The sequence below is a fragment of the Eurypyga helias genome, unplaced genomic scaffold (assembly GCF_000690775.1).
Source record: "Eurypyga helias isolate BGI_N326 unplaced genomic scaffold, ASM69077v1 scaffold12578, whole genome shotgun sequence".
Taxonomy (NCBI): domain Eukaryota; kingdom Metazoa; phylum Chordata; class Aves; order Eurypygiformes; family Eurypygidae; genus Eurypyga; species Eurypyga helias.
Window position 1 is genome coordinate 74,287 of NW_010267631.1, and position 20,564 is coordinate 94,850.

General features: G+C 38.4%; 1 protein-coding gene across 1 annotated transcript in view; it reads right to left on the reverse strand.

Annotated features, from left to right (window-relative positions):
* The window catches only part of PPP1CB (protein phosphatase 1, catalytic subunit, beta isozyme), a 16,673-nt gene extending 1,878 nt beyond the window's left edge, over nucleotides 1–14,795 (reverse strand). The window contains exons 1-6 of the mRNA XM_010157499.1: nucleotides 14,651–14,795; nucleotides 11,096–11,326; nucleotides 10,636–10,740; nucleotides 5,601–5,672; nucleotides 2,032–2,183; nucleotides 506–640 (exon numbers count right to left, since the gene is read on the reverse strand). Coding sequence (XP_010155801.1) covers nucleotides 506–640; nucleotides 2,032–2,183; nucleotides 5,601–5,672; nucleotides 10,636–10,740; nucleotides 11,096–11,326; nucleotides 14,651–14,750 — 795 coding nt within the window. The 5' untranslated portion in view covers nucleotides 14,751–14,795. The remainder of the gene's footprint in view (nucleotides 1–505; nucleotides 641–2,031; nucleotides 2,184–5,600; nucleotides 5,673–10,635; nucleotides 10,741–11,095; nucleotides 11,327–14,650) is intronic.
* Nucleotides 14,796–20,564: the final 5,769 nt, after the last annotated feature.

A 20,564-nucleotide genomic window follows, 5' to 3' on the forward strand; every position in this document is an offset into this window, starting at 1 on the left:
GAGAAAAATCACATCACAATCCTACAAATTTCTAAATCCTACATAAAACTGTCATAGTGTTTCTAAATCCTTCCAGTTCTACCACTGCATTGGGGTGGGAAGGGAAAAGAAGAGGGACTGAAAACATCTCCAAGGAGTAAGGATTAAATTCTAATCAGAGTAACCACACTAAAAGGGTCCCAACAGTCCATGAGCCTGTATAACTAGGTACTCTGATCACTAGGTATGACTAAGAAGAATCACCCAAGTAAACTTTGAAATAAGCATTTGAATAGCGGAAGTAACTTAATATGCAGGAGTTCGGAAAACAGCAAATCCCACACAGTTCGCTGGAGAATAGTTGGTTTGCAGTTCTAATTGTCCACAGCCACCAGCCCGCTGCGCAGCCCTTTCTGTAGCTCATGACTATTACCCTAGGCTGACCATAAACACATCAACCAGCAGATTAACTCAGTCCCTATAGCCCAAAACCTAAAGTAATAGTTAATGTACAAATATATCATACCTGAAAGGAACACATCAGCGTTTCATCCACACTCATCATGCCCCCTGCATTGTCAAACTCTCCACAATAATTTGGAGCTGAGAATAGGGTGACCAACTGCCGTTTAGCAAAGAATTCATATCCATCTTCAACCACCTGTCAACACCAGAGAAATCAATACAGCTCACAAAAAAAGATAAAATTTTGAAGAAAAAAAGCCAGTCTGGAGGCAAACAGCACTTTTACTGAAGAGATGACAAGAACCCAAACAGCTATTTTGTGTCTTGCCTTTCAGATAGGACAGCTTCAGTTATTTTGCCTTATCTAGACACCGAATCTCAGATCGGGTACCTTAACCTGTCTGACACTTCCAATGTTAAATATGCATCGGCTTGACTATTCAATATTTTCATACCTGAAATCCGATTATGCACTGCCAGTTTAAGGACTCCCAACATTTTATGGTTTATATACAGAATGTGGAAGCTTGACCTATTAGTTCAAAGCACACAAGGTCTGGATACCATCTTCATTGCAACTGTAATTGTGAAGTTTCACTGACACTGGTGTTGATTGCAAAAATCTCAGTGTAGGCTTTTTTGCCATTTTGATGCTATAAAAGCAAAGGGGTTCTCCCGTATCTCCTCTGAGAGCATAATCCACCTTTGAAATAGTAAGTAGTATGATGCATCAGCTAAGAACATTCCCTCTTCCCAAAACAGAAGCCTCATGTTGTAGTAAAACTAGTGGTAATTATAATGAGCAAAACCACTCACTTTGGTCCAATCATCGTGGTCTTCTAAAAGATGTCATACTTAAAATCACAGAATGGTTTGGGTTGGAAGGGACCTTAAAGATCAGCTAGTTCAGAGTAAAAAGCCTATTTTTGTTTCACAGCAGGAGCAAGCTTTTGAAATTGGCCAAATAACGAAACTGAAAATCTATGCAGGAAATAGAAACCTGATGTCCACTTAACTAGGACACTTGCTTAAAGTAACCCAAGACCTGCAAAAAAGAGTACTTAAAGATTGATGATGCCAAAAATAACCTTGCTTTCTGCACATTTCAGTAAGTCAAACAATCTGTGCCAAAGTAGCATAGATAGCTGAACCAAAATGAAGGCAATGGCAAGACCTTTTGTACAGCTTCTTTGCAGAAACATTCAAAATGCATTTCATACTTCTATGAAAAGTGAAGCAGAGATCAGTTAAGCCACAACTACCACAGAAATGGAAAGAACTCTGAAACTTCAGTGTAAATCCCAAATTCAAGTCCCTGGACACTTTACCTCTAATGTTCAGATACAACAGCCTAAACAGTAAACAGGCAATACAAAAGAAAGATCAATGGGGAAATCACTGTTAGTACTTTACTTGATTGATGTTTAACACTCAGTTCAGTATGAGTCAATAGAAGGACACTGTCTCATATTCCCCTCCCCAAGTTACACAATGCAAAGTCTCAAATATATCCTACTAAGAAGCAGCACCAGCGGCAGAAAGTCTAGAAGGAGAAGTTTTAAGAAGCAACAGCAGCATAATTCATACCTGGTGAGCTCGACAGATCAAATCCAGATCATGACGATTCAGAAATTTACTGACCACATCAGCACCAAAAGTGAAAGAGACCCCACGATCGTTTTCACCCCAACCTTGCACATCTTTGTCTGGGTCAGACCACAGCAGGTCACACAGCAAGCCTTTGGAAGAGAATACAAGTGAAGATGCTAATCTTAGGAGGTATCATTTTACAGTGTGAAACAGTTTTATTGTAATTACCCGAGCAGCTATCCTAAAGAAAGTAAGCCTTTGCAACAAATACAGAAATACTTAAAACTGCAGTTCAGGCAAAAGATACGGCCTGCGTAAGTTTAGAGATTTTTTTTCCCCCCTTCACCACTGATAGCATCTTGAGATGAAAACAAGTCAGAGCCAAATAGTTCTCTGAAATAATACTTAAACATAATATTCAGCACATTTATAGTGAGCGTTTGAAGAATTTGAAAATACTGCAGCGAGTGCATTTTAAAAGGCAACCATCAATTTCACAGTTCACCAAGAAAGCTTAGTTTGAAGGCTGCAGTAAATCCTATGCAAGGCCAGTCACAAGTACAGCAAACAAACTTATACCGCAAGCTGCTGAACATGGAACAGCTTTGATTCTTACCTTGCTTACCACACGTGAAGAACCTTACATGACTAATTCAAAATTTAACATGGTGACATTCTGATAAATTGTTTCAGGTAGCACTTTCAGTTTGCTTGGACTACTGTTGACTTTCCAAAAAGCCTTGGGCCAACCAGTCTGGAACCTAAATTAGAACAATAACCCTCTGTGTTTTAGCACTGGTCAAGATCTTTCTTCTGCTGCCAACAAAAGGTCAGCCAACTTTGGAGTTACAACTGGGTACTAAAAACCAAAATGTTCTAGATAAACTGCAATACCTTTATACATTGAACTTTCAAAGCTTTTTCACATGACAAAGAACCAGGCCCATTAAACTATAGCACAAATAAAACAAAGCCTTCAAAATCCATTTCCTAGTTTTCCATGAAATTGTTCAGATGACTAACCCTTAAGCACTTAAATACTTAAGTGCTCTGTTTTACAACCTGAAAGAGATGCTAGCAGGCACCTTTATCTGGCACTCAGTTTGATTTTCAGTTACATTTGGTTATTTTATAAACAAAGTATCGAAGACACGATTTCTTAGATAACAGATCCTTCAAGTTGTAATCAAAACTAATGTCTGAAACCTACTGTGCAACTAGACCATTTCGTATTTACATACAGCTATCAAATAGAAGGTCTTTGCTGACAGTCACAGTTCCTCTCTAGTAGAGGCTAAGATTTGCTTTAGAAGACAAAGAACAGAGCAAGCACAACTGCATTTTACATGAAGTATCTACTGAATACAGACAGCGTATGACAAAAAACTTACTTTACTGAATTTAGTTCTATATTGAGTAACGTGTATTTCAAAACAGAAGAGTTGCACTGCAATCCCTAATGGTTTCTTATCATGAATTCCCAACAAGTAACAGCAGCTGGCTTGTCTCAGCTGCTTAGGAAGCATCTTTTCAGTCCTCTCCCCAAAAGGAAACAATCTTTAGGGTTATAGATAGCAATGGGCACATCTGCCCTGTAATCTTTAGCAGTGGTGTACCAGAACCCTGCAACAGGTTTGTCTCAACTATGCTGCCCAAGCAGGTGTATGGTTTCACATGCAGTATCTACCACTGGGATGGCTTAGGTTGACCAGGAGCATACGGTAACACAGCTGAGGCAGGCATTCAAGGTTACACAACAGAGGGAGTCAGTTTCCTAATAAACAAATGGTTGGCAATCCTGACCAAAACACATCATGTATACCTTGGCCTCACACAATGCAAATACTTTAACAGTTAAAGGCAAGTGATTCAAGTTGGAATGCAGAGCCAGATTTGAGCCAACAGCTTTCAAACCCCATAAAAATACCAACAGACAAAAGAAGGCTTTAAATTTGCAGTTGAGGTTGAAAAGGCTTTTTTTTTCCTTTAGGCTAGAAGAAACCATCATAATGATTTAATTTCTCGGCACATGAACATCTACCTAGAATTTCTGTATCAACACAAACATTCACCATGTGACATCCCTGCACAGACATAGCTTTTAAGGATTTGCTACTTTCACAGAAGTGAGACACTTCAGTTTATTTTTCATTTTTCCACAAGATTTACTTCCATTCTGTAGTATCAGTTGCCTTAAGTTCAAAAGGCCAAGAACTTCTGTGTCACTGTGCCACAGGCATGCATGCCTCTGATGTGACATTTCATTTTACCTCTGCTGGTAAACACCCAGCTGTTGCTTTTGAAAGCTAAATTAAGACCGCAAAACACCCTGTACATCAAAAGCCTTTTTAAAAAAAGTCTCTATTCTTATTTTTAGGAGGTACTAAGAATACATATGATTTCAGTGGAATATCCATGGAAACCAGAACTACATTCTGCAAGGGCATAGCCGTAGTATTAGCCTGTTGAACAGCAATACCTTTTCTCAGAGCTCTGATAAATTTAAAGATTGACTTGTTTTTACTGACATTTATTTGGTTGTGCATTAATTAAACTGTAAGTAGCATAAGAGGAAGAACAATGTAGTGATTTATAGTACAGAAGCACTCATTTACTGGTCTTGTAATGCATCTCAGTGTCAAGCATACATGTACCAGCTTGCACAGAAATAATGTTGTTTAAGGGACAGTAGATAAATTAGTATTAGTCTCTGAACTACTCCTGTGCACTGGCACTAAGGAACATTACAGGAAGTAGAATTCTTCCATTCAAGGTTTAACTGTAACCGGTATTTCAGAAAATGTTTAGATGTGGTATCTCCTCTGAAAGTTAATTTCAGACAATTGTTGAAATCAACACTCCGAAAAATATCCCATTGTACTGTTTGACAGTCTTTTCAATCCACTAGTAACCAAATTTGGAATAAAAGGGATACTGAGGAAGATGATTAATTAAACCATTCAAAAGAATTCTGTACAGAAAGCACTGGCCATTTGCATCCGACTTCTATATACAAAGTATTAACATATTAGTAGAAGAAAACTTCAGGACTACCACACTAATATAAGCAACTGAAATCCCAATTGTAGTGCAGTAGAAGCTATACTTTACAAATTTAAAGATGAAGGAGACATGGCCCCAGGTAGAGAGAAACCCTAATATTGTAAACAATATTTGGCAATCTTTGAACAGTTATGTTCTTTGATGGACTAAAGCATTCGGGTGTGCCTAACCAGGGCAAGAAAAAGAATTAGCTGTTCAAGTTTCATATGATCTTTCATTAGATTCTAAGTCTCTTTTAAGGCAAACTTGTGGATAATGTATCCAAGCTTGGATACTGTATCCCACTCTGTTACCACAAGCAGTAGCAACATGGGCAATAGTCTCACGTCAGACCAACTTGTCAGACCATATAGCCATCATGAGGATGAAGATTTATGCCCTGCACAGGCATCAAGGAATACTGTAGTGTGAACAGAGGTTGTGTCAAGTCACTGCATTTGCAGAAATTGATTAAACATGTTTCATCATTAAAACCTATTTACAGTAAATTAGATGTCACTCACCTGTGTCAGGAACATCTGTAGGTCTCATAATTCTCCGGATCTGCTCCATTGACTGGAGATCTGGGGAGAGTCCTGTAAGCACAAGAAAACAAGTGACTTATCTACACATTTTACCTGCAAAAAGGGTTCCAGAGAACACACAATTAGAAGTCCAAAGTCATACAGCATCCATTGTTTCCACTGCAATATAAACAAAAGACAGTTTGCTATAAGACAATCAAGTTCCTGAACAGAGGGACAGAGAATAACACAAGTGAAATTAGCAAGGGATTTTAATTCTTTTCCTACCATCCTTTCAGCCACACAGCACAGAACTCTACAGTTAAGCACGTTCTCTTAAACAGCTTACTTGAGAGAATCAATGAAGGATAGCATTCCCATTATCTAACACAATTGAACTGGATGCAGATGACCTTCTTTACAACCACCTTACTTTATAAAAACTAAAGAAACATCCCCCACCCACCTTTAAAAGACCACAAGCCAAAGCAGCCTTCAGGTGTGACTGGAATCACGAGCCACACCAGTGTATTTCAGTGTTTCACCACACATCAGCTGAGCAGCAGTCAGTGCATGCTGTAAATACGTACTAGTGCACAACTGCAATCAGTAGGAGCGGAGAGGTGGTCATCTACAACAGCTCAGATGCTTAGTCATTTATAAAGCCATAGTAAAACTTGACTACTCAAAAAAAATCATTTATCACAAAGACAGCTCTTTTTGTACAGTTCTGCCATATTAACATGTAGTTACAGCCAAAGCACAGGATTCCAAAGCCACCCTTTGAACAGTTAAGTATGCACTCTACAGCTTTTCTTCCTGAGGCATACGGGAGTGCAAGAGAACCTACTAGATGCTCTAGTACCTTAACATGTCCTTAAATAAAGGTCCTAAAGTGACTTAAATGACTTAGGCCAAGATTACCTAATTAAGAAAGTTGCAAATTTGGAAATAGAGCACGAAGACCTAATTTGTGATGAAATGTATTTCATGTTAACAAGCCGTATCTATATCAGTCCTGAACTTAGAACATGACAAAAAACCCTGTCATTGGAAAGGAGTCACCGTGTAAAACAATTACAGCTTGCCTCAGTTTGCACAGTGGCAATGTATGTGTTACATGAACAGCGACTCCGATGTATTTGATACAAAGACTGGAGGAACTTTTCTTCAAGTATTAAGATTTTAGATTTTTTTTGTGGAAGCGGTCTTACGATAAAAACCTTCCATCCTCAGCTTGTTAAAGCTGTCTTCATATTAACTTGAGGTTGTGAAGAATGGCAGAAATCCTACATTAAATAGCATATCAAAGGAGTTTAGCTTAATTCTACTTACAGAACAATCCAGGGATACTAATATAAATTCAAGTAGATAACCAGCTTTTAAACTTTGACCAACCTATCTCTTCCTGTTCCCCAGAACTGATTTGCATGTAGATTACATTAGCACAAAGGCATGTGGATTCTACTCAGCACCACACCCCCAGATAACAATGGACAATCTGGTGAAATAAGCACAACCAGCCTGTGACCTTCTGTAAGGTTACAGCTCTCACCATTTAAGGTTGCACCCAAACCATGCACGTTCTTTAAAAAGAAGAAAACACGTTATTACAAACCACGTCTCAACCCTGCAGCTGTTTTGTGCTATTTTACACCACTAAAATAGCAAAACTCCATAAAACTGCTTCTGCATGTCCGCAGACCACTCTGTAACCACCCAAGAGGTCTTTTCTCAAAAACCTAATATTCCCCTTGCACAAAAATAAATAGCTCATGTCTCAAATTGAGATCTACAGACAGAAGGTGCACATCATCAGCATTAAACAAAGGAAATCAGGATGCAAACACAGGCTACTAATCCTCACTGTCAAGCTGCTGCCACTAGAAGTGGCTGCTGCAGCCTGTGTGCTGAAAGACAGGAAGCACAAAACTGAACCATCTTGTCACATAACGACTGCTAAGCACCGAAAAAGTTCTCTCTCAGTATACGGTCTTCTTGAGGCATAAGGGCACCCCTTCTCCTAAGGGAAAATTGAAAATGAATTGTCATTAGTCCTAGCAGACTCAAACCCAGGCTCCAGTGTTGAACCACTCCCTAATCAGGTGGATTTAGTAAAGAGTGATGGTTACTTATATGTGGATACTATATAAGATTATCAATTAGACATCACCTTCAACATACATTTAATTGTCATTAATGTCACAAGAAAAAATTCCAGAGCTTGAAAATATTACATAAATTCAGTGTTCTACTAAAACAACTCCCATCCCAGGGCTTAAATTCAATGTGATAAGACCAATGTGTTCCATCAACAAGACACTGTAACATGGACTTAATTTACAGAAACTTTAAAGCAATCACATAAGATCTCTAAAGATTAGAACTAGAGAGTGGTGGCAGATAAGAGGACAATACTGTACAGAATACAAAGCAAAAGGGAGAAGTTGGGACTGGTTATGGGATAAGCTTTAAAGAAGCGAGATAAAGAACAAAGTCAGAAGTCAAGAGGACAGCCTTGAGAGAAGGCCAAACTATAATTTGTATGAGCAATGTGGAATGACAAGGAAGAGCGAGGATGGTGATGGAAAGGATACAGTGAAAGAACCTTTCAGCAGCATAAACATTTGGAGACAGTGGTGGCAAGAGAAGTTTGATTTATACTGCGAGATGCAGAACTCAACACAGCAGATCCCCAGAAACGTCTACGTAAAAAAACTGACTCAGGATTTTAAGCTATTGCAGACAGCCTACTGGGGTAAGTTAGGTGCCTTTTGTTTTACTATGTTATGCGGTTTTGCAAAGTTTTATTATATATCCCAGAGGACAATATTTTTAAAATAAACTATGCAAAAATGCGCAATATAGTAAAAAAGGCACCTACCTTATATTTACATGCTAGCTTCAACTTCCAGGAGAGTTGAATGTTTGTGTTGGCTGCCTCAGTGTTTATTGTAACAGTAACATCATGAAAAGGCGTAGACAGTCCATGACTTCATGGCATCTGGAACGCAGTTTGGATAGGATTGGAGAAGAGCAGAAAAAGGGCAAAACATGTATGTGCTGAACATCCACTTTCACTTATTAGGAGCACACAGCACATTTAGTAATCTTTTCACTTTATTTCACAGCCACAGATCAGTTGTGAGTGGCAGTAATTTCAGATACAAATGAAGCCTGTACAATTAGCATTCAATAAAGTAAATATTGCTTTTTATTGGAGGGTCCTTAAAGTATACTATACACAAAATAAAACCTGATTAACAACAGGTTAATCATCCAAAGTATTTCAAATAAATATTTGATTTTTTTTTCCCCCTTGAAAAATAGCTTTGTAGGCTTTTTGCTCATAACTCAGGTCTCAAGTGCATATTTACACAAAACTATCGGTTTTGTCACAAACAGCATTTTGCTCTACCTACTAAGATTTGATTATCTTCTACCACCCACCTAAGTTTAGTTGTTTGGCTGAAACACCACAGTATTTTGTTACCATTCATTCTCTACTGTTTCCCAAATAAAACAAGATTTTAAAAGTTGTAACAATGCAAAAGAATTCCTTCACCAGCTTTTTTGGAAAAAAATTACATGGTTTCAGCCAACTGATTATTGGCTACCTCAGTGCAGAAGTGGGTTTACGTCTCATTCTTTGAGATCTAGCTCATAAGACAGGTACCAGCTCTTCAAAAAGAAGAAAACAAAAGACACCACACTGAGAACAAGATGAATAGATGACCTGTGAGAAAGCATACTTTAACATGTCAACACTACCTGAAGACAGGCAAACTCAATTGTCTTATCATTGCATTAATTCTGCATTTGCAGAGAGACATGACAATACCTCAGAGCATATTATGCATAGGACATTGATAGCTTATACTAGCAGGCACTGAAGGCAGCAGCTTTCAAAACAAGATGCAAGAAGAGCCAGGATTATATTTACAGCACATTCCATACAGACAGAGCTCTTGCAGAGATGCCTGTGATTTATAAAGGCAGGATAGCAGCCATCAAAATAACCTCAAAGTCTGGAAGAGTCTGCTCAGGAATTCTGGTACACACTATTTGGAATTCCAAGCAGAGCTGTTCAGTCAAACTACAGGTTTCTGCAGTGTTTTCAGTTCCACTCATCTCTAATTATCTCCCTGACAATGCAGGTGGGATACCTACCAGCCCATCTCTGCATCACTCAGTGCAAAGCATCAAGTTGCTTAGTAGTTGCAAAGACAGCTGCAAAAAGGCAGGATGGCTCCTACTACAAGTAATTTGAAATTACTGTCAGTTGTTTGAGTTCTTGTGACTCTGCAAGGTCCTGAAAACCTGTAAGCATCAATGACTGGAAAAACTTGGCAAGGCCCCTTCTACAAAGAAAAGCACCCAAGTTCAAGTTCAGAGAAGTCACAGCCTACAGACAGATCAACACAAAACAGTTTCTTTTCTACAAGAGCAGGGCACCACTGGGACAGGTGACTCTATAACACAGATTTTTCCAATAGCAAAGGTTTTCTGGAGTCAGAGCAAGGCCTGGCTGGTGTGCTCTAATGGTAACAGATATCTTATTTCAAGCATGCTGCTTGACTATGTGACCTCAGAGGTCCCTTCCACCAACACCTTATGAAACCAGCTAAAGAGGTCAAGACTATACAGAGCTGGGGTTACTTGTGAAAGTTATTCTTTAACTTCACTGCTATGAATTCCAATCTTACCATCAAGCAGCACAGCCTTAGCTAACTGCAACAACTCATGGCAAATTAGGCAAAAATTCTAGCACCTGATAACCTTCAGAGAGGGACAGACTGATGGGAATACTTAGATGCACTTGCCCCTCAGGAACAGAGGGCCATGTGTATCAACCAGGTAAGAACACCACCTGTCTGCTGCCAGAAAAGCACAAAGCATACACTGACCTTTACAGACAATGTAAGGTTAAACATCTCCAGCTAAATATCAAACATGCACATCCACGCTCCATTTGGTGTAGCATTAACCCAAAGATCAATTTAGACAGAGTCTTTAAAAGCTGTCATCAGCTTACCTCCATGACAACAGAAGATCTTCTCATCCACAATGGCTGCAATGGGCAGACAGTTAAAACAGTCCGTGAAGGTCTTCCACAGCTTAATGTTAAATCTCCGTTTGCCTACAAAACCAGTTCGAGACATTAGGAAAAGAAAGCCATTTTCTTACAGCCAACCTGCAATACATATCACAACCTGACCAAAAATGTTAGCAAACTGTCTTCACCAGGCTTTACTTCTGTTAATGGACATAGCTTTCAGTTTCCTGCAACAGCATTTCAAGGACAGCAGAAGAACAAATAATAATTCCCTAGAGTGACTTTAACTTTGGTTTGAAATGTACTTTTAGAAAGTTTCAAAGCAGGTTCACAGAATATTGAAATCCTTACAGCACAAGAGTCACTACTGGAAATGTGTGTCATGTCATTCCCCTCCCCTCAAACTGTAAGTCTTTCAGAAGAAATAGGTTTTGCTTACATTCATCATAGAATCCATAGATCCGATTGATGCTTGCACACTCATGATTTCCTCGTAAGAGAAAGAAGTTTTCCGGGTACTTGATTTTATATGCCAGTAACAGGCAAATTGTTTCCAGAGACTGTTTGCCTCTGTCTACATAATCTCCAAGGAAAAGATAATTAGCTTCTGGTGGGAATCCTCCATATTCAAATAATCGAAGTAAGTCTGTATACTGACCATGAATATCACCTGAATAAGAAAATGTTTACCGCAGATTAGTGCAGAGTACACAAATCAAGAACTTAACTAATCTAATCACTTTTTTAATTCATCTTAAAAAAAAGTATTAATTCCTTCAAAAACAGACTGGCAATAGTTTCAGTAATGTGAATGTGGTTCTCACTTTCTGACTGAAGTACTCACTAACTCACAGTATTTGCAGAACTGCTACATCAGTTCTGAAACCAATCTGAAAATCAAAATGAGAAGTCTTCACAGTTAAGCTTAAGCTTTCTAACCAGGTTTTAATTAGTTCAAATTAAAACAAGGTCAGAAAGACAACCTCTGACTGAACAGTTAGATGGCCAGGAAGCAAACACGTTAAGAAAGTGTTGTGACACTATTTACTGCAAAAACAGATTCTAGGTTCACTAAAGAATTTAGATAATACTGGAAAGAAACTGAATGTTGTGCTGGCAGACAGCTCTTACTTTAAAGGTCAACTGCTTGTCTTCCCATAACAGTGCTGTACTAAGATTCCCATCCCATAGCATTTTGGGTAACTCCTCCTTTGATGCAATTATTCATATAAAAAACAGACACTCGAAGACTGATATCTCTTACAAGATATTCAACCCTGCAGGTATATTTTAGGAAAAATAACTGTCATGTTACTCATCACACTGCCACGTTTAAAATTAAGCTTGCTTTTCACGAGACAGCTTTGTGGCAATTACAACACCACAGCGTATTGCATCAGACTAGCCAAAGCTAACTATCTGTGAGCCGCCCACAAAGTCAAAGAAGATACCAAAGCTGCTCTACCGTAACTTGTAGAGCACATGCAATGTATTCCAGCACAGGCAGAATTCATTACCAATGTGACCACATGCAAAAACACTATGCAAGATGCCTTCAGTACCAGCTGAAGCTGCTGATTAAATGTAGTACCGCCTGGTCCCTTATACTAAGCACTCCACAAATGCATTTTCACATTTGCTGCTTGTTCAGTGGCAAAATCTCAACTTCATGAAGGACACCTATTCTCCAGTAATGCACTAGTTTCCGTGGCCTTTTCCAACACACATTTCTCTACAACTTTTTCCATAATCTTAAAGAAAACAAAGGTTCCCAAACCTGTGTATGCTCACCAGTTCATTTCTTAAATTCTCCTAGAGTGTTAAGAAGAGTACTTAGCTATATTCCTCTTTACTTTTTCCATGAGAAATGCAATACTTCCTTCTTCAGGCAGCATTATTCCATAACTATTTCACACTCAAAAGAAAATTGGGAAGCGATTCCTCTCCTAACAGGGAACATTATCCACTACCCAATTCCAGACACAATCTGAAGTTTCAATGGCTAAAAGTTTTCACATGTTACAACGATTCCTATTCTACTTGATATTTAGAAATCTCCAGGTCATAACCAGAAGAAAATATAGAAGACTACTCAACAAGTAATTACTATGCACAGTCTAGTACTCCAGACCTACACTATCAATACACATCCCTGATTTTACCACCACCAGAATTAACTATCAAGTAAACATACTACGGAAAATACGTTATAATTGTCACCATTGTCTAGAACTACTTTCAGCTACACACATGAACCAGAGGGACCAAAGCAATTACAGGGTAAAGGGAGATTTTATAGAAACAATTTTGTAAAGGGGCAAAAGCATTTACTATTCCATTCAAGGCATCTGGCATTTTAAAATATAGCTTCATATGGGCACAAGTTGAAGTCTACCAAATACAAAGCCTTACAGTTAAAAACTGCACCTATTTTAAAAAAGACGTTTACATAAGAGTATCTTTCATCTCACATTAAAAAGTCAGCCATTCAAGATGTTAAAGCTTATTTTGAATTGACTTACTACAAGACAAGACAATCTTATAATGGTTCCTCAGGCATTGCCTGAACCCACTAAAACAGTAGTTCAAAGCAGTACAGCTGCATATTTTGCTTTTGGTGAAAGCAATCATCTTTCTTTCACTTTTATCTAAATGCATCTTTGACAACTGCTCTAGTATTAAATTCAGATGCACCTGACACTTCCTGGTGCTACCACTGTGTTTGGAATCCAATTTAAAAATAACAAATGCCTTATTTAACTGTGCATTTCCTACTCTCTTGCTGTGCATCTAACAGTCCTTTCAACTGTTTCGATTTAAGCAAACAAGAAACTAGCTTTGAAGGAGGATAATTATACTTTGCAGACCTTGACTCATGTAAAATCTAAATATTTGAGTTTTCATTTTTTTTTAAACCTAGGAATAAGATGAGACTACTGTAGTCGTCTCAGTACAGCACAAACAACGTGGTAAAGCTGGATTTTACTTTCAACTCTATGTCAGTAGGCAAGCTGGTCTGGTTTTTCCTCCTCACCCCTACCAAGCAATTAGTAATTTAAAAATGACTTTGTCATTGGTGCCTTTTTTTCCAAATTGGTAATATCCTCTCTTAATGTAAGAAACATTGCTACATCAGGTCTGCCAGGAAGAAGCTAACCTATCTTTGAGCACGATGGTAACAAATTCAATGACTGCTTCAATTTTAACACTATGACATTTTAAGAAGCTTAATTCAAGCAATTTTATGCTTGGTAAGACTGCATCCACTGTTAATAACTTAAAGGATGATTACAAGCCAGTATTTACAATACTTCTGTAACAGTTTAACAAGCTTGCATACCTATTAAGAACAGTGTACTTAGAAAGAACTCTAAACCTTACAAGATGCTATACAAGAACACACGTTTTAGTTTTACCCATATTTGACTACAATATAAAGCTCAAAGAATTTATTACATGGTAACTAAGCCTAGTTTAACACTCTACATCCAGGTTTATTTTTTCAGTTTAAACACTAATAATGCTTTCTTCATCACTACTTTTGAAGAGCTCCATTTCACAACACGTAAAGTTCTTTGTTTTACTGATGCTTTTAAGAGAGCAACTACAACATTAAATATTTGCTTTTAAAGCAGCTAACTGCGTTCTGAAACAGTGACTGCAAGAGTAGCAGCTCTCTGTGCAAGCAGCCCCTAGTGAAGTACAAGGGACAGGTTACAAAATTTGCACTAGACAATAGCACAAGCAGCTCTTATTGCCAAGAGAACTTGCTCCCGAGTCATACGGGTAGCATCATCAATGTACCAAATGCTACCTCCCTTTTTGCAACTTAATCCAATCAACACTGAAAATTACACTTGAAGTGATGAAGAGCTCACTCTAGTCTGTATCACCCAAATCAAGGTCACTTGCCTATATCAGTATCCTTCCAACCCACCTAGCCTACAACTAGATTAAAACACATACATAAAACATACACACAAAGTTTACATACCACAAATTTTCAGAGGTGCCTCTAGTTCCAGGAGAATAGGCTGGCTAAGAAATATTTCCCGTGACTTTATGCACAAGCCTCGAACTTCTGCCTCGGTCATCTGAACGATCTTCCCAGGACGACATCCTCGCACTGAAACGATATGTTTAACACTTGAAGCCAACCATCACACAGATGCATAGCAGTAAGTGCAGATGAGCTGTACTTGAAATCTGTATTTGACAAAAAGCCAGCAGCACACTCCAACACATATCTACCAAATGTGTTGCACTTCTGTATTAATCGCTTACACTGTGGTAACCTGTGCTTAAAGGTCCATATGCATTCCTGTTAAATCAGGTTCTCAGAAAAGAACAACTTAAACCTCATTTTTTCATCCACACCTGGATAAAAAACAACTTCAAAGTGTTTAATTTAACAATCCCATTATGCCAGAGTATTCACAATAGGAAAAAAATCCTGAGAATGGAAATCATGAGAACACTTTCACATCAGCATAAAATAAACTTCCTTAGCACTGCTGAGTTCAACAGGGCTAGCTAAATACAAAGAAAAAACCACAGGCATGTTTACACTTCTGGCAGCTGAAGCTGGCATATTAGAAACATCACACTAAACTATGAACATTTGATGAAATCTTCATTCATATATAGCTCGAGTTATCAGAACCTTTACCTCCAAAGACATTCTAATTAGAATGAAATTGAATTCCTAAAGCAATAAGTCAGGTACTCACACCTGTATTTAGCACTAAGTTTTCAAAAGGATTCACATGCCATTGCACTCGAACCAACATCCTCTGGCAAGTTTATCTGCAGCTTCTTCTTTCCACAAGTATCTATAGGATTCCTCTGTCAGAGGCTTTAACATGTCTTCAATGAAGCAGCAAAATAGAACAACTGTCTATGCTTTGGCTGATCCAATTCAGCCTTGCATCTTAGCATAAACCAAACTTCAGAGGTCAAACTAATAAGCCAGAATGTATCAGGGTCTACAACAGGCAAACATCCTCTTCTGCCATCTGCTTTAGATGGCAACAACATTCAGCATTACACCAGGGTAGTACCTATACAAGAAGGTAGTACGAAACTTCAGCAGTCCAAATCCACGTCTTCTAACTCAAACACAAGCCATTACTTAGTAAAAATTTTATCTGCAACTTCAGGAACTCTAATAAGATAGATCTGCAAACAGAATAGCAAAAACAAGTTCTTCACACAAAATTACTTCCTGACTTGCCTGCTTCCCCCCTCCAAAAAGAGAGGATTAACCTTGTTTGTTGTTTTGTTTGGTGTTTTTTTGTTTGTTTTTTGGTTTTGTTTTTTTTTTTTAAATATAGGCTCCTGTTTCCTTTTATTTCTGCTTAGCTCCTAGAAATCATACTTTACAGAGGTGATCAGTATTATCTACATTGTGTAAAGGGGAAAAAAGGGTATGAGGGGAAACAGTTTGCTCTAGGTCACCTAGTCCAAAGCATTACGCTCAAAAAGCTCTGCTCTGGTTATCAGTGCGTATTTCCCCCAGTATAACTGCACATCTGACCATTCCAAAACATGGCTACGATTTTTTTTATACTTAATAAACACCAGACACACTCATTAAACTGAAGTTAGGAAGCAGCCAAAGGAACATGTGCAAAGGCAAAAATAAAGATTGGTTTTCTCAAGCAGTGAAGAGAAGATGTGGCAGTAGATAATGGGACAGCCAGTTTGAATGCCAAAATAACAGCAGGGTTAGTCTATCTACAGAGGGGATACACCGGACATATGTTGCTCATTAGGATCCCACAAGAACAAGGCTGCAGCATAGAGGACTTCAGTGAAACTCAGAATCAGTACAAGGTGATTAAGTCACATTCCTTTCACTAATTAAGATTTCAACTATACTTGAGAAAGTAAACAGATTTTAAGTACCTTTAATTGTAACTTATGATGCATTAGGATGTTGGCTTACATATTAGAAGAATACAAAGGCAGACATCAGACACAACCAAGGTGACTAGAAAACAATAAATGCCTACAGGCTTCCATTTCATTGCATCTCAAACATCTAAGTGAAGCACTTACAGATACATCTTCAGCCCCATGGGGATTATTAGCAAAAAAATAAAAATCTCACAGGCTTGACAGCTTTGCAGAGGACTTGACTATCCAATTTGTGAGACAGCAAAATGCTCCAATCTCTACCTTTTCAAACACTTCCACTCTGGTAGCTTATAATGAGCCCTTTCATAGACCAGAAACTCATTTTGACTGGCACAATGAACTGCCATATATCAGAAATCAAGACTGCTTTTTCAGGTGAGAGCTATCAGATTGGACATCACTGCATTGATGGAATTGTTATATTTTAAACCCACGGTTTCTAGCATCAAGGTCATGCCAAAGAAGCATGCAGCACAACTAGCATGTCTGTCTTATTTTTCCACTACAAACTCTGCATTCTTTTAACCTGTTCGGTAAACAATGAAATTATCCTCTATTTAACTACTTTCATGATATTCTGCAAAATGAGAATTAAGCCATTTCATAAAATTAAAACCAAGAAGTGACATAACTGTACACTTTTTACATCCACTCTAGTTTTGGAACTCAACCCCAGGAAAGCCCGCTATACACAACATTAATGTAACCCAAAGTAGTATCAGGGCAAGCAGAGCGTCCAACACTGAGGCAGCAGATCAAGGAGGGCACTCATAATACTTAAAATAACTTTGATCCAATCAATATTTCTTAGAACATCAGACTTCAGCTCCCTCTGAAACTCACAGGTTTAAGCTTGGAACAATTGCTTTATAGGATCCATGCTTTAAGTGCTGCTGGATATTTGTACTGGAAGACAGTGAACATGCAGCTCCCAACTTCACAGTTAACTGCCACAGTCAGTGCATCCAGTGTCTTGATGCTTGTCCTTTACTTTTTACAGTAGAGCCTTAAATGTTACAAGCTCCTAACAGACAAACCAACAAACAGGGCAGTAACTTACTACCAGACTTCAGATTCTACAGGTAAGTAGTTTCTACAATGGTAAGTATGTCACTCTCGGGAGACAACACGCACCTAATGATTGCAATTACTTCCAGCCCTTGGGAAGAGTACAAATCCAGGCCAGAGGCCCCTTGCAATCACACCCTTCACCCCTACATCTGCACAGTCAGCAGCTCCACACAGCAAACACGTACACTCAGTTACAAGTACGAAACCTGGAGTTTCAGGAGGAATAATCATCAATAATACAGTTAAAATCATTTTTCTTCCACAATCCCCTGATCATCAGTAAGGGTACTACATACTGTTCACTGTGTGACCCTCTATGCCTCAGCACTCTGCTGGATTCACAAAGGCACTCAAAGGTTTGCCAAGTACTAGTCATCTGAAACAGCTGTACTACAGCTGAGGTACAAGCACAGAAGCAAGACTAAGCACATATTTCACCAGCTTACACTACAACTAGAATTTTGGTCAAGTTTCCTTGACTCAGCTGAGCACTGTATGGATTGTAAACAAGAGCATCTGACATAATTGGGATTCTCAAAGGCCAAAACTCAAAGAACATTTAAGAAGATGTTACAACGATAAGATCAAGAGTGTAAGTGATGTTTTTCAGACTCATTTACAAGTTACTATAGCCAACCATTCTTATCACCATGCAATGCTGCATGCATTGTCAAATCAGAGAGACTTAACAGCATTGGTTTTACCAATTTAGTGGCTGTCATTTACTCAGAGCAGAAACAGCATCTCAACATTAGATGTAAATTAATTCTCTTTAATCTAAGACGCAGATGCTGTAAACAAGCTTTGATTTACATAAAAAGTCTTGGTAGGGACTGCATTTCCTGTTGTAATACAGAGTCCCACGTGCAGTATTCTGCCACAACAAGCCTTTGCTGCAAAGAGCTTAAAGCAGAGGGAAATAGCAAGGAAAAACGAAAATTAAAAGCAACTATATATGCATTGTACAGCCAGGCTATTACTTCAGCATAATAGATTCCACAGTAATCCAAAAGCCACTCTAAATCAATATTACAATGGTGTGTGCATCTACACAGCCTTTGATATGCAAGTCTACTAACAGCAATTAGTAATCACAGACACAAGTTACACAGTGGCAGGAAAGAAAAACTTAAGCAAAAAATAGTATTTTTTTAATCCCTTCAAGTTTCATGCCAGAGTAGCAGATTATGTAAGGCAATACTGAAGAGGAAGAAAATAAATACTAGGGAAAGAAAAAAAGGTTAACCTATTCTGTTACAGTGTTTCTGGTGTGCCTCTCACTCTAAGTTACTCATTTTGTGGCATCACTACTAGAAATTTCTTCAGTAACTAGATCAGCTGTGATTCACACAGCTGCCCGAAGCATTTATAAGGTGTTCTGTTTACTGGACAAAATGCAGTTTTGGCATAACACCAAAACCCAGACAGATTTCTCAAGTCTCAAAAAAATGGGCTGGCATTATTGCTAAGCAGCAGCCTCTTTCCTTCCCTATACTCTTTTTGGCAAGCATTTCTATGGCCACACAGTAAACTGCATCAGTGAATAGGGTTTAGCTTTTTTTTTTCCTTTCTTAAACAAACACACAACAAAACCAAAATGTAATCTAAATAGCTCCCCAAGCTGGAGAATACATGCACTGTGACCTTGGGCTAGGACTAGTGAAGGAACAAGCAGCTGCTTCTGCTTCTTTTCACAGTAGCTCTAGCCAAGCTTATTTCTGAAATTATGGCTTTAGAGATCTATTTTGCCTGAGTATATCTAAAAAAAACCCACCCAAAACTACAACGCAGGACTGCAAGCATGCAATTTTACAAATTGCACACAAGCAATTCCCACAAGCTTACACTACCTCTGACATTCTATGGAACGATTGGTGATTAACAACTACAACATTTAACTATTTATTTCTGGTACTTCAAAGTACTTTAGCATACTTGACTCCTGAACAGCTTCTCAGCAGCAGCAGAACTGATCTGAAGACTAAGTGGTATTACCTATGACTTGGGGAAAAACCAAACAGTTCTTCCATTGATTCTGGAAACATATTCTGAAATTATCTGCTCTCAGCATTTTTAAAGTCCAAGCCATATATTTTCACGGGTTTAAGTGAGGAATCCTACATTGGATTTAAAGAGTGTCTTTCATTTTGGACACCAAAACTTCTACTCCCTCAAAATATTCTGTTATTTAAATTGTTCAGCTGTCACCCAGAAGCAGCCACTCCTTACCTGGCAGCAAAAACACTGAGAATAAGCCAGCAACATAATTTTTCAAAGTTTCAGAATTGCTGTAACAGAACTAACCTTAGAATGGCTTTCATGCATGTGTTACATTGGTGGGCAACAATAATACAATTGAAGCCCTGACAGAGCTTTGCTCAATTCAGTAAGCAGCATACTGCTGAACATAGAGCTACTCTGCATTGGTGTACAGGGTGCGTCACCCAAACTCACCACTGAAGACAGAAGAATCAGACTTCTAAGGATTTTTTTTAATGAAGAACCATGCTTTTATATTCAAGTACGCTCAAAATCTTAATAAATTTGCCTTCACTGGATGCCCTTGATATTAAGCATTTTGCTGAAAAACACAGTGAACTCATTTCAGCAGAAACAGGACTTACTTAACAAATACAAATGCTCTGCAGAGTAAGAGACTGCCCAAGCCTTTAATTTCTAACCAGGAAGATTACCAAACAATGAAGTGCTCTTCTACCCAAGCTTGAATTTACATTCTTAAAATACATACTATCCAGCAGAATTAATGTTCATAGAGAAGACACTTCATTAGAAACTAGTATCTGAAGTTGTTTCAGGGGATACCAGAATCACAGGATGAACCACAGAACAGTTTAGGTTGGAAAAGCCCTTAAAGACATCGAGTTCCACCCCCCCTGCCATGGGCAGGGACACCCTCC